Raw genomic sequence first — 17,810 nt, 5'->3', positions numbered from 1 at the left:
AGACAAGTGCTGGCTCTGTCTGATTAAGGAAGAACACACAGGTGCTGGATATAATAAAACATCCTAATTCTAGGTGGACATTGGCACAGACACACCTATTGGGCTGTCCGTCCAACAACCCCTTTTCTGGAAACCACCTCCCTGCCTGTGATGCCACAGGGCCAGCAGTGCCTCACAGTGCCAGGCTCACAGCACCCGGCCCAGGCACGAGGTGTGACTGTAGCCACGGTTACCTGAAGGGCCCGTGGTTGGCGACTGGCCCCGGGCAGGACTAGAACTGAGACTTGGGACGAAAAGAGAGAGAATGCCCAGCCACTCGCTCTCCAGGAAGCTGGCCTGAAACCTATGACATTGGCAGCCTAGCTCTCTACCAGGAGGATTACAGGATGGGAGAACCCAGAAAGGGGGATGGGAAGGAGGAGGAATGAAGAGGCCACGGGGCAGAGAGGGGCCAAGATGGGAGCCAGGTCGAGTCCCTGCTGGCTTGATCCCCTCCCCAACCCCCTTGAGCATCATGAAGTAACCCGGAGTCCTCATGATAAACCCCTTTTTTTAAAAGTTTTTTTTATTGAAGTATTGTTGATTTACAATGTTGTGTTAGTTTCTGGTGTACAGCAAAGTGATTCAGTTATACATACATACACACAGACACACACACACACACACACACACATATATATAAAAGAATATATACATATATTCTTTTTCAGATTCTTTTCTATTATGGTTCATTACAAGATACTGAATATAGTTCCCTGTGCTATACCGTAGGACCTTGCTGTTGATAAACCCCTTTTCTGATTGCCTTTGCTGATAGGTTTCTGTTACCTGCAACAGAAGGACTCTCAGTTAATATCACATCCTGGTGGCATCTCAAAGTCTGAGGAAACCAAGCTTAACTCTTCCCTCTTCCCCAATTCTACCACTTCCCCAGCTCCGCCCCCAGACCCACCAACTCCCGGGATCAAATCAAATTAGCAGAAAATGTTGTTACAAATAGGTCAACCATCCTAAAATCTAATTTAAAAATATGCCAAAACAGAGTGGAAAATGGTTTTAGAAATTTTCTATAGCAATAAAAGCAGGGCTTCCCTGGTGGCACAGTGGTTAAGAATCCACCTGCCAATGCAGTGGACACGGGTTCGAGCCCTGGTCCGGGAATATCCCACATGTCGCGGAGCAACTAAGCCCGTGCGCCACAACCACTGAGCCTGCACTCTAGAGCCCGCAAGCTACAACTACTGAGCCTGCGTGCCACAGCCACTGAAGCCTGCGTGCCTAGAGCCCACGTGCCACAACTGCTGAAGCCTGCGTGCCTAGAGCCCGTGCTCCGTAACAAGAGAAGCCACTGCAGTGAGAAGCCCGCGCACCGCAACGAAGAGTAGCCCCCACTCGCCGCAACTAGAGAAAGCCCGCACACAGCAACAAAGACCCAACACAGCCAAAAATAAATAAAATAAATAAATTTATAAAAAAATAAAAGCTGAGGAGACCTTTTTTTCACTTGTTCCATTAAAAAGGCTCAGACCTGGGTCATGATTTATGCCAAATTCATCATAGACACCCCAAATTGGAAAAGGCACTGCTCACCATTCACACCAGATAATCTTCTGCAATGTACGCTTTCAATGTGCAAAAATTACTATTTTTCATGGTAACTCACAATCATTTTAAAAGCAGTATGATAAAATAAAAAGGAAATCAATTACCCACAAAGTAAGCTGTAGAATACAGGAAAAATAGTCCTGGAGACGGGTGTTCTCAATCTGCCAGTGGCTAGCTGTGTGCTTTGAACATGTAATCTTGTCCTGACTTAGTTTTCCAATCTGTAAAGGGGGATGTAATAAATAGAAATAAGACCACCATCTACCTCCATCATCTACCTCTCAAAGTTGCTGGGAGGTTCAAATGAGCTAACACTTTGCACAGTGTGCCTTACAGCAGATGCTGGGGAGAGGAGGAGAGAACAGAAAAAACAAGAACCCACGAGATGCAGATATATTTGTGGGAGTAAAGACTACTTGGTAAGCTAGCGCTACATCCAAATCCTGGCTTCTAGAGCCAGTTCTGCTGCTGTGGGGCTTGCTGGGGAGACACAACCCACTTACCTTCAAAAGCAACACAATCGCTTCTTACAAGGCAACTCCATGTAGTGTTGCTGAGGAAGCAGCAGCAAGGACATTGTAAAGATCCCTCCTGGAGACACCTTTTCTTTCCTATATCCCTCGAGACACCAATTTTGGCGTCAAATTTGGTCAATTCTTCCTCTCGAGTAATAATACTAAGAGCAGCCATGTTTATTGAGGATTTTTCTCTGTGCCTTTCAGGCATGGTTTTAAACATCGGCTTTACATGCATCATTTTATTTAAACCTCACAGATAAAAGCTATAGAGTGGGTTATGATTAGAGTCACATTACATCTATGAGAGCAGAGGCTCTGCAAATTAAGTTGGCCTAGATCGCCTTGCAGGTAATAGGCAAGAGCTAGGACTTAAACCAAGTCTTTTGGACACAGAATGGACTCTGCCTCTGTTTCCCCCATTACTTTTGCCTCAACCCACATGAGTTCATTATTACCACCCTCTGGACCACTGCAGGAACCTCATCCTCCCTGTGACCTATCCTATCAGCTGCTGTCAGATTCTTTTCCCAAAACCCAAGTCCACTACCACACTGGCTCATAGCACCCAGCAAGGTGCACCACAGAAGGCAGTGCTTTCAATAATGCTTGTCAAGTGAATGAAACTTGTGCTCATGCTGCCTTAGCTTCCTTCCCGCTACAGAACTCTCTGGCCTGCCAGTCAGGGTCCTCCAGCTCTGGCTCCCCAACCCTGGCAGACTTACTCCATGAATACACACTTCACAGGTCCACCATGAACCACGGTCTCCTCCACTCCATGGACATGCCGTTTCCTCTGCCTGGAATGCTCTTTCCCCAGCTCTCCCCATGGCCCCCCCACCCCCGCCACATACACACACACATCCCGCCCTCAACATCCTTTCTAGGTTAATGAATGGACAGACGATTCCCCCCTAATGTAAGCCATCACTGTCTTCTTAGTGAGCCAAGCCCAGGACACCACATCTCCCTTGCAGCTTCAGATCAGGGCAGGATTTATGAAGTACCCACCAGGTACTAGAGCACACTCTGCCGAGCTGTAGAGTTACCTGTCTGCCTGGTCTAATCTAAGCTAATCTTTTCTTCTATCCAGGAATAGGCCTTTGTCTCAAGCCCCAGCTAAACAAAACCTTTCCATCTTGTATTTACCAGGATGGGCTTCTCTTTAGAGAGTTCCAAATGCAAAACTGGGTATTCCATTTTGGTTGGAAACAGGATGTAAATGTGGAAAACTCCCCAATGATAGCATGAAAAGAAAGAGCCGAGGCTCCAGGGCCGTCCCTTCTTCTTTTGCTCCTGCACTGGGACTGTGCACTCAAAACTTCTCTCTCACATGAAAGAACAGACCTGTGGGATATTATCTTCTGTGAAGATGTTACTCCACAGAGGACTCATCCTGAAGTCACCTGCTTTGGTTGATGTATTTAGTTAAGCTAATACATATAAATCTATCTCTTTCTCTCTCTCTCTCTCTCTCTTGCATCTTCAATTATTAAGACATCTGCCTCTGTTTTGGTGCTCATGAAATGCAGTGGCCCCAAAGTTCACAGCAGCACTACTTACAAAAGCCAAGACCTGGAAGCAACCTAAATGTCCATCGACAGATGAATGGATAAAGAAGATGTGGTACATATATACAATGGAATATTACTCAGCCATTAAAAAGAATGAAACAATGCCACTTGCAGCAACATGGATGGACCTAGAGATTATACTAAGTGACATAAGCCAGACAGAGAATGACAAATATCATATGATATCACTTATATGTGGGCTCGAAAAAAGAACAAAGATACAAATGAACTTACTTACAAAACAGAAATAGACCCAAAGACATAGAAAACAAACTTATGGTTACCTAAGGGGAAAGGGGAGGGGAGGGATAAATTAGGAGGATGGGATTAACAGATGCACATTACTATGCATAAAATAGATAACCAACATGGACCTACTGTATAGCACAGGGAACTATACTCCATATTTTGTAATAACCTATATGGGAAAAGAATATATATATATATGTATAACTGAATCACTGTGATGTACACCTGAAACCAACAGGACATTGTAAATCAACTATACTTCAATTTTGAAAAAAAGTCACGTGCCAAGGGGAAAAAAAAACCCCACGAAAAACATGATTGCCTCATAGTGTCCTTTATGTTGCAAAGCACCTCTTGAGCACTTTGAGGCTATTACGAAACCTAGTAACTGGGTGAAAGAATATGAATAATGGGATGGTGGAAGACAGCCAACACACCAAGACGTCACCTGCTAAATTCAGTATTATATTCTCTTAGCAACTTGACAATTTTTTCTGAAAGGGGTAGTGCTGGTCTGTTTCTGGAAATTTCTTTCTCCGAAGTAGTAAGTATTGACGAAGGTCAAGGGACAAGCAAGGCTAACACCCTCAGATTACATTAGGATTTAAATTCTAGACTAATCATGACGTTGGAGGTGAAAACCCTAGAATGCATCGGAAGCAGGATGTCTTTTAACCTGATCATTTGAATGAAGCCCTTTAAAGATACTGTTTTCCCTTGTGAAACAAGTGTGAGGAAGCCTTCATATGAAATCTAGAGGGAGAAAAATAAAACGACATATGGAAAGAGATTACAGGATTAATTACATGATCTGCCTTAGAATGACACAGGAGACCTCACAATCTTTTTAAAGAAGTCACTGTAAATTCGTATTAAACAACTGAATTCTATGCTTTTTACATAAAAAAACAAAGAAACCAAGACTAAAAACACTAGTAGGTGTTTATTTATTCAATTATATTTACATCAAGTCCAAAAGTAAACAAAAAGATATTGAGAATAGTGAATTTGTATTCAACATGAATAAATAAACTCAGTTTGTTTTCTACTTCTGTCCTTTGGATTTCCAAATTTAGTCTTTTAGGCAGCGACATAAACAGTAAGCAGTACTTGTTCAGGACTCTCTTCTGTGACAGTAGGGCGAGGTGATTTACTTCATTGAATCGAAATTTAAACTAACAAAAAATTGAAAACTACACTTCAGACTGTTTCAATTGCTTAATCTGAGACAAATAAATGTAAAAAATTCTATGTAAATATATGTTAAGAAAATCTGTAAACTGCCTGTAATATAAACAGGTGCTGAAGTTCACTAAATACATTTTCTCTCTCTCTCTCTCTCTCTCTCTCTCTCTCTCTCTCTCTCTCTCTCTCTCCGTGTCTCTCTCTCTCTGTGTGTGTCTCTCTCTCTCTCTCACACACACACACACAAATAATCTGCTTATGAACGATGGCTGGCCAGCTAAGGAAGATGATAAAGATTACTACAAATTTTATAATGTTTAGTAGTCAATGATAATATTCAAATCTTTGTAGTTTAAAGAACAAGCTTAAGCTAGATCTAACATTACATCAATAAAAATTTAGACTGCCAAACCTTAATAGCAGACAATTCCCACAGACCATTTGAATTTTCATAATCCCACTCCTAAAAACACATACCCCGAAGACTTCCGAGTACAGATGAGCCGCAGTGGTGAGGCCAGAGAGTACGCACACAAAACTACAGCACGATGCCATGAATGTTCCCTCCTGGCTTCACACTCAAACTCTTAGACCTGAAGCAAACAAGTTACCCAGGTAACAGGTATGGTCTGCCCTGGCCTTGCCCTAAGCAGTGTCAAAACTGCATTTTGCGGTGGGTGGAGGAGAGTTAAATTTGTAACTTTCAATGGCCATGAGAGGTCATTATTAACTTCTCGTTTGATGACAGAGAATTTGCATTTTTACCCTAACTTCTACCTTTGCTATGAACTTGAGAACAATTCAATACTCTAACCAAAAAACAAAACAAAACAAAACAAAAAAGGAGGGGAAGAAGGATAAAGAATTGGAAAAACAACATGGCAACACAGTTTGATTTCATTTTCTTATCATCACATTCCTAACAACCTATTTAACTTATTTTTCTTAACTTCTGGCTAAATACTTTCTGCTCCTGTGCAATTCAATCACTTTGAATCTCATACTTTAATATATGGAATATATTCTGCACTGATCGTGTTGTCATTAACAAACAATATTGTGTGTGTGCGCCCGTGAGTATGTTTGGAGACATACTGTACCTTGTCCCGCCATTGGCACTTACCTTCAGGGAAGGCATTCGGCTGCACCATGTGGAGGAAGATGTGCACAATTTGAAAGAGGATGCCAGTAGGTCCAGCTTCATAAGAATCTCTGGTCTCATAGCTCGTTGGAGGAAATTCAAATTCCAAACCATCAGGAATGTATGCGGATGATGGCGGCGGCCCCTCTGACATGGTGTCCCCATAAAGCCCCAGCAGCAGCAGGAAGCGGAGGAGAAGGGCCATAGCTAGCAAGATGCCCCAAACATGAGGCAGAACTGGGGACCTCCCTCTTCAGAGGTTCTGGAAGCCTTGGGGAAGGCGTGGCGAGGTCTGAGTCTGCAGAATCCTTGGCTTTCTGGCTGGGTTGGCATGCGGTGAAGGGTGGCAGAGAACCTTCTCGGCTGTGGGGGGGTGGGGGGACGGTCAGTCGATCAAAGCACCATCCCTGGCAGGGAGAGAAGGGGCGGGGTCACTAATGCCTGCAGCCCGCCTGCACCGGCAGCTCCCCTGGAGGAGAGGCTGCAAGGCTTTAGAGCAAGCCCTCAGCCTAATCCTCGGCGGAGGAAGCAAACACAGAGCCTGCTTCAGAGCACAGGGGCAGGAAAGCTGGAAGGTTCCATGCTAGGGGCCAGACCCAGAAATACCAGCTAGTGTAACGAGTGTGTGGTCTTGGAAACTGACATTCATTAAGCACTTACCACATGCCAGACACGTTCTACATGCTTTGCAGGTAGAACCTCGGTTAAGGCATTATCCCATTTTACAGAAGAGGAAACTGACTCCGAATTTCAGCAACTTGCCCGAGGCCATGGTTGATTCATGGTGGGGTAGAATCCAAACCCAGTAGTTTGCTTTCAAAGCCCAAGTTTGGACTCTCCCAACTCCAAGACACTCTCCCTACTGAACCTTCCCTTTCAGTCAGAGAAGCAGAGGTCCCCAGCAATAGATGAGATGCTTAATTTTCCTTCAATTTTGGGTTATTCTCCCCATCTCTGGAGACATGTCTTACTCCACCTTTTATTTTGTTAATGTGCTCACTGATCTCATGTCATCCCATCTTCACTCACCCCCAGCCCAAACTAGACAAGCATGGCCTCAAGGGCAGGGAACAAGCTCTTTAAGGCCGGGTGACACTGGTTTCTGTCTAACACGCTCATCAGGTAGCCCTGATGGAAATCTCTGTCCCAAGTCACCACCTGGATGACTCGGGGTCCAGGCAATGAGAAGAAGATCAGAGCGAGACTCCCGCCCTCCCCTGAGGAAAGGGAGAAAGATCAGGAACTAAAATCGGCTACCAGCCCAGTGTCTAGTGAGGGCAGCGTGGACCTGTCCTCCTCGAGTTTCTCTCCCCAGAACTGAACACAAGGCAGGCATACAGTTGGCTATCAGTAAGAGCTGCTGAATATAAAACCAAATAAGCCAAAACAGCTGCTTTGCGTGTACCACTGCAACAGGCTAGATGAATCAAAAACAACGGGGATACTCTGCTTGCCCATTCTTTTCTGGGGTCAGGAACACCCTGATTTTCTTTCCTACATCAGATTCACACTCAGGAACTTTCAAAATAAAGACAGGGTGCTCCTGAAACACACAGTGCAAGATGGAGGAGAGGGACTACCAAGAAAGTGACACACTGCACAAAAGGCTAGAGGACCCGCTACCTATATTCCACCAAGTTGAAGAGAGCTCCACACAAGAGGTAGGATTTAATGAGCTATTTGAATGAAGACGTTCATTCATATCAGGTCCCCTTAGATACTGCCTCATCTTCTAAGCCTCATAACCACTCCTATTACTTCTGCACAGGTCTGCCAATGGAATGACCCTTGACTCTCCCATTATCAAATCATGGGCTACTCAGATCCCCAGTGACACCTAGTGCCGACCTCATGGAACCCCTAGCTTCCAGGTCCATCTCACCCACAGACACAGACACACCAGGACGCTGGTGACTGTTTCCAAAGGGCAATCCCTGCCAGGCATGGCTGCTGCCAACAACCTGTCCTCAGGCTCTGAAGTGCTCTAGCCTTTCACTGGTTCTACCAGGAATCAGCACCCTGCTCAGACTTCAAATCTTTTCCAGAGAGAACAGATAAGAAGGAAACAAAGCAAGTCAGCTTTTGCAAGATCTCTCTCTGAAGCCTGCAGGGCTGCACAGGGCAGGAGGAAGATGCGAAAGAAGAGGGGGCGTGTGGTTATTCAGGTAGGATAGGACCGTGCTGCTTCAGGCAGGCAGGTGGGCATGCACACACACATCACACAAACCATGCATGCGCTCACAATGACACACAACTCACAGAGACGAAACACACACCAGGAACGTACACTCCACACACTGACATGCACAGGCACACACCACATTCACATCTTATCTTATCTGTTAAAGGGCAGGCAGGAGCACAGCAGCTGACGGATTAGAGGCTCAGCTGCTAAGAAAGGCTGACTTCCTGGTAATGCCACCAAGCCTCAGCTGAGGACAGAGAGAAACACAGCGGGAGGGAAATGGCAGAAGGCCCCCGGGAGAGCTATGAATAAACAGACTTCCAGACATCCTCAGTGAAGAAGCAGGGGAAAAGAAATCCCAACGGAAATGCAAAGATGGGGTGTTCCACTGAGTTAGGGCAGCACCTGAGCGGCACGTGCATCTTGCTCCAGAGGGTAGGTCCCTCTTAAAGTTTAGACCACTTTTAGGAACATCTCACTACTTATGAAGCACTAGACAATGGATAAAAGTCAAGGCAAAAAGGAAGAACTTTTCATCTCAGTCTGAATCGTTGTTCCAAAAAAGAAGGTCTGGGTACTTCCCTGGGAAAGCACACGAGGTAGCAAGAGCCACTGAGAGCAGCTCAGGGAACTGCCAGCAGAAAACCCAAGACGGCTCCCGACCCAACAGCCACATCAGCGTAAAACGGAGTCTGTGTTTCAAATGAAATTATAGGACCTCAGTTCTGGAGATGTGGCCCATTAATCTGCATTTTTAACATGCTCCCCTGGTGACAGATTCTTAGACAACTAAGGTTTGAGAGCCAGCACTGTTCCTGAGTTCCCTCCTGGCTAATCCATGCCGCTTTCCAAAGACACCTCCATCTTCCCAAGCACAACTGCAGAACAACAGACGTGAGGCAAAAGCACCCCAAACGCCCTTCTTGAATCGCATTGAACTGATCTAGCCCAACAGCTTGGTGGGGTCCCCGACTTCCTCATCTTCTGCGTACCCTTGGAGTCTGGCGCACAGCAGGCACTCAGTAAGGATGGCTGACATCAAACGGTCACAGGTAGAGAGAAGACTGACACAAAATGGTCATGTTGACCTATTTCAGAATTGGTCAAGCACCTGTTTATGAGCAGTCTTCAGCCCACTGGAGGGAGGTGTTGGATTGCTTGTAGCTGTTTCCTCCAACACAAGGAGCAGACTGTCTCCTCACGGGATTCATCCATGGCGGAACAACTGGTCTACCACTCTGGAGGGGGGGTACATACTTTCAGCTGCAATCCTTGACTTAGCAGGCTTTGAAAATCGCTCCTTTGGGGCCTCTCTCCTCAAACAGGCACTAGACTAATCACTAAGGTAGATTCACCATTTTCTGGTTTATGGGATGAAGATTCCTGGATTCCATCCAAATACACTGAGTTCAAACTGGGAAAGGGACCCAAGAACACGAATTTTAAGCAAATACCTCACATGATTCTGAGCCTGGGATCCAGAGATCGGCACTTCCATGAACACTGGTTTAAAAGCAAATACGATGACCATCCAGCTTCATTTCTTCTCTACTTTTTCTTTTTGATGGAATTTTTGAAGGAATTTCTTTTAAAAGGATCTGTGTAGGTGTCATCTAGGGTTTTTGGTGGGTGGGAGGGCGGATGGGAGCTGCCCAACTTCTGAGCCCACCTTTGTGAGTTCAGGGGGTGGCAGCCCTGCCTCCCATGGTGAGGCCAGCTGAGGTGCCCAAACTCAGCCCAGGCTCAGCCAATCAGACGCTTACTCCTGGGCTTGTGCATGAGACACACTGAGGCAGAGGCAGTTTCCACTTCATCCTAGCAATGATGGAAACATGCCAGCAGCCACAGCCGGAGTCTAATGGTGGCAGCCATGGCCGTACACCCATCAGGGGTCCTGTTGCATGTCCTGAGTCCCACTCCTCCGGGTTCCCAAGCCTGGCTGGCCAGCCTTTCTGTCACTTCGCTAAGCCACCCAGTATCCAGTCCCTTTTTTGCTAAAATTACCCAGAATTGGCTTCTGTCATTTTTAACAATGCATCCTGACCTTGATCAAATCTCAGAGCGAACTCCTGCCCCTGCAAAACTGCTTTCCTTCATATTTTAAAGTCCCGACGAAAAAATATTTGGTTTAAAGTTTTAATATTTTCGACCTATCCTTTGATGCACTTTGCTTCACCTTACTAGATACACAGAAATAGTCCAGGGTGTAACTCATAAGGAAGTTCATTAAAAAATTATGGGATACATTAAGAAAACAAAACTAAACTAAAGGGCACTGCTGCAGCGACCAGAGACCTGGCTTTCGAGACTGGGAGTCTCTAGCCCCGCTGATGAGCTCTGTGACAGCAGTTGCTTACAATCTCCACGCTTTCCTTTTTGCTAGTCTGTAAAATGGTGTTTTAAATAGTGTGGGAGGGTTGGAAATCGAATAAGTACGACGCCTGGCACACACACAACTGGCCGTCGATTGAGGGTCTGGACTGCCCCTGCGAACGGCAATATTCTCAACTCGGCCGCCAGGCTCACCCTGACAGGCAGAACAGCTTCCAGAACATTGAAGGAGGAAACTCACAAAAGAGTGAGAAAAGCCTAAGTAGTAACTCCACACACATTGAATAATAGGAAGTTGCTACTATTCAAGTCTTTCGAAAACGGCAATTTCATACGGTCCAAGCAACCAAAGAACAGCAGCTGTTTGGGCCTCCAGTGGGTCTCTGTTGGGATGGGGAGAGGGGACGTTCAAGGACCTCAATCACACCTGCTTGTGTTAAAAAAGATCAGCCGCCTCTCTCAGAAACCCGGGAAAACCTTCCTCCAGCCCGGGCAGGAGCAAGGTCAGCAGCCGCCGCGGGCTACAGGCGCAACCTGTTGCTACAGAAAGCTGGTGGCGCCGCTCCCCCAGCCTTCCCCTCCAACCCACCGCCAGGCCGGGGCCGCTCTTGCCCTCGCTCCCTCCGCGCAGGAACCTCTCTCCGGCTGCGGGACAAAGGATAGGCGGCAAGGCGGGCGCGGGAAACCAGGAGACTCGAGGAATCCGCCGTCGCCCTGGGGGAGGGGGTTGCCGGAGTAACTTGGCTGCCGCGAAAGAGTCGGCGCCGGTTCCCCGCCGAGGCGCGGGTTGGCGTGAACTGGGGTCGCCGTCCTAAGCCGTGTGCCCCAGGGCCCCCTGGTCGCATCCCCCGCCGCTCTCGGCGAGGGCTTTCGAGGAAACTGACCTCGGGCCCCAGACTCTCCCGCACCGCGAAGCTCCTCCTCTGTCCACGCTTCCCTTTGTTGTCCTGGCCGGCGCCTTACCCAGCGGGGTGCGCCTCCATCACCCAGTTCTCCATCAGGCAATCGCCAAAGGTCCCCGTGCTGTGCACCCAAAGCAGACCGGGGGGATGCATCAAGCCAGGGGTGCGTGCGCTGCCAGATGGGCAAGGCGATAAGGCCTCCCATGGCACCCTCAGAGCCCCCCTCCTGTGATGGTCGATTGCACCGCGTACTTCTTTTAGCAAACCAGAGGAAGGTGACCCCTTTCCATACCCAGCTGGGGAGGGTCAGTTTCCCGCACCCCTCGTTCCACTCCCCAGGCCTCCCCTCACCCCCGAACAGTTCCCAAGCCCCGGACCAACCTCGCCTCGTCCGCCGCCCTCTCAGAGAACGAGCCGGTAGCCTCGGGGTCTGGTGTCCCACTCGCGTTACCACCGCCTGCTCGCGCCCCGGCTCCTGGCCACAGCCGCCAGCTCCCCTCCAGTGGGCGGAAAGAAAACCCACCACGCAGCCCGCAAAGTTTGCGTGCGTCTGCGCCCTGCCCGGAACTCTCGCAGGGTCCACCTCGCCGGCCCTGCAGCCCCTCTGGTTCCCCCGACGCTCCCGGGCTCGCACCACCTGCCGCGGCCCGGGGAGGGGGTGCCGAGGGTTGGGAGGAGAAGGGAGCAGAGCAAGCCCCTCCATTCCCCATTCCCCGCCCCCAGCTTTCTGGAAAGGGGTGCACTCAGCCCCCGGGTCGGGGCCGCAGACACCTTCCGAGCTCCGGCGTGAGGACGCGGCTACTCACCGTGCGCCCGGTCCAGCTACCGGTCAGCCCTCGCCGCCGCTGCCGCCCCCCTCTTTCCTCCCAGCCCTGCTCGCCCGGCCCCCGCTCATGAATGATTTATGACTCGGCTTCGGGGACCACCGGGATGGCTTCCGGAGAGGCCGCTCCGCTGTCCCGCTGCCCCGCGCGCCGGCCAGACCCCGGGACGGGGCGGGTCCGGAAAGGCGCCTGCCTTCGAGGCGCGCCGGAGAGGCCCAGGGTACCCTTGGGGACCTGTTGCGGCCTCCGCAGCTCCCGGGCTGGACTCGCAGATGAGGCTGCCGCAATGCACTGCTTCCAGAAATGTACTCACCCGCGCGCGGCGGGAGAGCTGAGCGCGCAGCCAGGTGGCGGGTGGGGACTGGCTCGGTACTTTAGAGATAGCTAATCCTGGAGTTCGGCCCGCGCGCTCCCGGTTGGACCAGCTGAGCAGCTTCGCCACGATACCCCGGGGCACACACTGGGACCTAGCTGCAACCATTTCCTGAGGCTAGAGCCCCGCTCAACCGAGCACGTCCCTCCCACAGGACCCACGCCTCCTTGAGGCAGGCTGAGCGGTTTAGTTGGAACGCTGCTCCTCTTCTAAAAACTTCGCATCTCTCTGGTTCCACCTCAGACCTGCCTTGGTTGACTCCCTCTACCGCTTTAGACGCTTCTATTGCCAGTTTCCAAGACTTAAAAAAAAAAAAAAAATTACTCAAATAAAACAAAACCCCAATCATTTGGTTCCTTAGCGTGTACCAATCGTAATGCTAGTGGCTGGAGCTCTAAAACCGGCAAAAAGCAGCCCTTGCTCCCATGTACGTACACAGGCATCTGCTATGGCTCCAAGCACACGGAGCTTTCATTACTCGTTTCATATCGGTCTCTTTGCTGTGCGTTGCCTGCCATCCCCTCAAGCTGAGGGGTGGGGACCTTCTGCCAGAAGCAACCACTCCGCCTTCTAACTGTGCTCACGTCACTCCTCACTCACTACTTCCTATCTTGAGTGGAGAGTACTCTCTGGTAAGAAAAATAAGACTAATGGAAGAAAAGCACCTTCCGGACGGTGTTTAGCATACAGTAGGTGTTTAATGTTTGTGATATGGATGGATTGATGGATTCATGGAAGGATGGACAGACTGACAATTGAATGATGGACAGGAAGGTTAATTCAACAGCTCTTTCACTTACCCCAGAATCTAGCATAAAACAGGTGCTCGAAAGAGCATTATTTTTGTTTGATTGAAATTTAAACTGATCTTGAATGTGCATATTTCCTGGATAAATGCTAGTTCAGGAAACTTCTGAAAACTGCACTATAGGCATGCAAAGTTAGATGGTGCCCTGAGACAGCTAATCAGGCCTGCTGTTTCTCCGTCTGAAAGTGGTCAGGGCCTCTGCTTGAACACCTCCAGAGGCCCCAGCACTTCTGCTCAAGGGCAGCCCTCTCTGGGTGGGGCCCAGAGGTGAGTTCTTCCCTCCTGAGGGCAGCCAGCTCTGCCCTGCCTCAAATTTTGGCCCTGTCCCTTTTCATCACTGTGACTTTGTCTGCTTAATCTCACTGAGCCTGTTTCCTTGTCTGCAAAGTAAAAATAATTATGCCTCAGAAAGCTCATTTTTACTCCTAATAATGATGATGATGACGATGATGATAATAATAATGACAACAGTAATAGTGGTGATAGCTAAAGCTTAATGAATGCTTACTACAAATGAGGCAGTATGCCAAGTGCTTTATGTGCATTATTTCATGTAATCTTAGCAACAACAACAGCATAGTATTATCTCCATCTTAGAGATAAGGCTAGGGGCTTCCCTGGTGGTGCAGTGGTTGAGAGTCCGCCTGCCCATGCAGGGGACGCGGGTTCGTGCCCCCGTCCGGGAGGATCCCACATGCCGCGGAGCGGCTGGGCCCATGAGCCATGGCCGCTGAGCCTGCGTGTCCGGAGCCTGTGCTCTGCAATGGGAGAGGCCACAACAGTGAGAGGCCAGCGTACCGCAAAAAAAAAACAAAAAAAAATAAGGCTAAAAGAGTTTCAGTAATTTGCCCAAGGTCACAGAGCTAGTAATTGACGCACTGAATCTGAACCCAGATGTGGCCTCCAGAGCCCATGATTATCCTAACATACCAGTGCCCCAAAGATAACATAAAACCCTCTGGGGCCTGTACTCTCCCGACAGATAATGTAGTGTGGATTGAAACGGTTGGCTATCAGTCTTCCTGCAGGCACTGAATGCTTCAGCTGTTTTTATCCATTTCATACCCCCAACACCTACTCTACCTGGGCCATCGTAGGTGTTTAATAAATGAATGAATAAATAGTAAACATAGAACACAATATTAAGATGTGTTCTGAGCAGCCTTAGGCAGACTATAACAGGAACTAATGATTTATTCTGTTCAGCTTGGCTTGGAGTTCTAATCCTACAGTCCCACTATTCAGCACAACTGAATTTCTTTTCTCTTTTTTTTTTTAAATTGAGGTATAGTTGATTTACAATATTGTGTTAGTTATAGGTGTACAACACAGTAATTCAATTTGTTTTTTGCAGATTATATTCCATTATAGGTTGTTACAAGATATTCAGTATAATTCCCTGTGCTATCCTTGCTGCTTCTGTCTTTTATGTATCATAGTTTGTAACTGTTAATCCCATACTCCTAATTTGTCACTCCCCACCCTCTCCTCTTTGGTAACCATAAGTTTGTTTTCTATGTCTGTGAGTCTCTTTCTGTTTTGTATATGATTCATTTGTATTATTTTTTAGATTCCACATGTAAGTGATATCATGTAGTATTTGTCTTTCTCTGAGTTACTTCTCTAAGCATAATACTCTCTAGGTCCATCCGTGTTGCGGCAAATGGCAATATTCCATTGTTTTTTATGGCTGAGTAATATTCCATTGTGTGTGTGTGTGTGGGGGGGTGTATATATATATATATATAAAAAACATCTTCTTAAGCCAGTCATCTGTTGATGGGCACTTGGGTTGTTTCCATGTCTTGGATATTGTAAATAGTGCTGCTATGAACATTGGGGTGCATATATCTTTTTGAATTAGAGTTTTCTTTTTTTTTCCAGATATGTACCCAGGAGTGGATCATACGGCAGCTTTATTTTTAGTTTTTTAAGGAACTTCTGTACTGTTCTCCATAGTGGCTGCACCAATTTACATTCCCACCAACAGTGTAGGAAGGCTCCCTTTTCTCCACACCCTCTCCAGCATTTAATATTTGTAGACATTTTGCGGATGGCCATTCTGACCAGTGTGAGGTGATACCTCATTGTGGTTTTGATTTAGTGCAACTGAATTTCTATGCCATATGTTCTATGCAAGGCCAGAGGGGGTGATGTTATTCCCATACACACACTGAGCCATTAGATGCATAAATTGTCCCCCTTTCTGAAATTGCTCCTCACTTTGCCTGCCCAAATGAAGTCTAAACAGGAGGCAGCAGGGCATCCTAGAAGGATCCAGAAGATTCATTCAGTTTCAGTCATGAACAGGCAGTGTGTTCCCTGGTAAGTCATGTAACCCCCCTGGGCTTCACATTCCTCACTGGTCAATAGCCATGCTCAATGACCACATAGGGCTAAAGGCTACCATCTTGGACAATGCAGACAGCACATTTCCATCATCATAGACAGGTCTATTGGACAGTGCTGGGTTAAATATTGAACCATAATAAAGGGAAAATTACAACAGGACTACAATAACAAACTTAAGTTTCAAGAAAAGTGATCAGGGTTATGTAACATTAGAAATGAAGTGTTGATTGAAATCAGTTATTCTCAGAGTACACAATACTTGGTCATTCAACAATCCTCGATCTTTGACAAGATGTTCCTTATGAAGAACACTGAATATTTTTCTCTGAGTCACTAAGACTAAAACAAACTAGGTTAGTGAGTATATTGTTCTAATTAACCTGAAAATTTCTATAAATAACTAGGTTCCCCCCAAATAATGTATTTGTATGACCAACAGACATTGCAGCATATGATGCTTTAGAAAAATGGGTTTATGCAATCTCAACATCCACTGCCTTGTCTTCTTAAGACTGAAATTTGTGTAAGAGACAGCTAGGGAGAGAGGGAAAAGGAGAGAGAGACAGAGAGCCAGTGAGAGGGAAAGAGAAATGTTCTAAATAGAAATTCCACTAGTTTTGAAGGGAATGACTTCATGCAAGACAAGGTTCTCCTATAAATGTTTCACCTCATGATTTCCTGTTAATCTTGCTTTTTTCCACTTGCCTCTGACTTAGATGTCAAAAAATAGCTTTGCTGGTGTTTAATAACCAAAAGCCAAGAATATATTCTTCTTGTACTTTGAGTACATTCAGCTAAGATTTGTAACTCATCCATCAAGCCCACTGCTTACTAATTCAGAGGAAAAAAAACTTCAATCTAGTTTGGCCCAAGAGGAGGAAAGAGAGAGAAGAGGCCAGGCCAAGGACAGTACCTCAGAGCCTGGATTCCAAACCTGGGGAGAACTTGGAAAACTCAGTCACAATTTAATGAGACAGGTATTGGGTAGTTTTATATTTTATGTGTTGTATCTGTCTTTCGGTAACTGTTTCAAATAAATGCCGCATCTCTAGGGCTGGCTTTCATCTGTGGCTTTCCCCCTGACATCATTTTTAACATGCACTAACTCAGATGGGGCTTCATAATCTGTCTTCAGTAACAGTATGGAAAAAATGAGAGCAGCAGAACGTCAGAGAATTATAAAGTGTTAGGATACTTGCTTTTATTTTCTTGAGGAAAGCAAGGTTCTTTCCAGCTAAAATGTTATTGCAAGATTGCAGAAGGAGGTAGACAGGAAAATTCTACAATTTCTGATTCTATAGTTTTCAGTTTTTATTATATCCCAAAAGAGATTCACTCAGGAACTTTTATTTATACAACACAAAACTTACATCTATGCATGCAGTGTTTTACCCCTCTGGGAATACTTACTATTATTACTTTCCTCTAAAGAACTATTAATTTGCATTTATCTTCTGCATCATCTGAAAGCACTTATTAAGCATCTGTAATTATTCATACATTCATTCATTCAGTAACATTTACTCAGCACCTGAAACCGAGCAGGACCCTGAGGAGTCCTCCCAGCTAATCAGAGATTTATGGCTCAGATAATGTTCCAACCACAAGAGAGACCTGATGGCTATTTGGAACCATGTAATCAAGACAATCATCTCTGAAAATAGAAGATTACCTCCTCCCTAGCATGTAGCCCCTTCCTATTTTCCCTATATAATCTCCAAGCAAAACCTGGGGAGTTGGGCTTGGTTCTTTGGGACATGAGTCCA

At 46.7% G+C, this 17,810-nt stretch overlaps 1 protein-coding gene across 1 annotated transcript in view; it reads right to left on the bottom strand.

Moving 5' to 3' along the window:
- Positions 1-6,545, bottom strand: part of PROM1 (prominin 1) — an 85,931-nt gene extending 79,386 nt beyond the window's left edge. Inside the window, exon 1 of the mRNA XM_027103297.1 lies at positions 6,252-6,545. Within this exon, the coding sequence (XP_026959098.1) occupies positions 6,252-6,474 (223 nt within the window). The 5' untranslated portion in view covers positions 6,475-6,545. The remainder of the gene's footprint in view (positions 1-6,251) is intronic.
- Positions 6,546-17,810: the final 11,265 nt, after the last annotated feature.

This window comes from Aethalodelphis obliquidens, unplaced genomic scaffold (assembly GCF_003676395.1).
Source record: "Aethalodelphis obliquidens isolate GAN/ISIS:26980383/991018 unplaced genomic scaffold, ASM367639v1 scaffold6, whole genome shotgun sequence".
In the NCBI taxonomy this organism is placed as follows: domain Eukaryota; kingdom Metazoa; phylum Chordata; class Mammalia; order Artiodactyla; family Delphinidae; genus Aethalodelphis; species Aethalodelphis obliquidens.
Note: the sequence above shows the minus strand (reverse complement) of the source record. Positions and strands in the feature narration are given on the sequence as shown.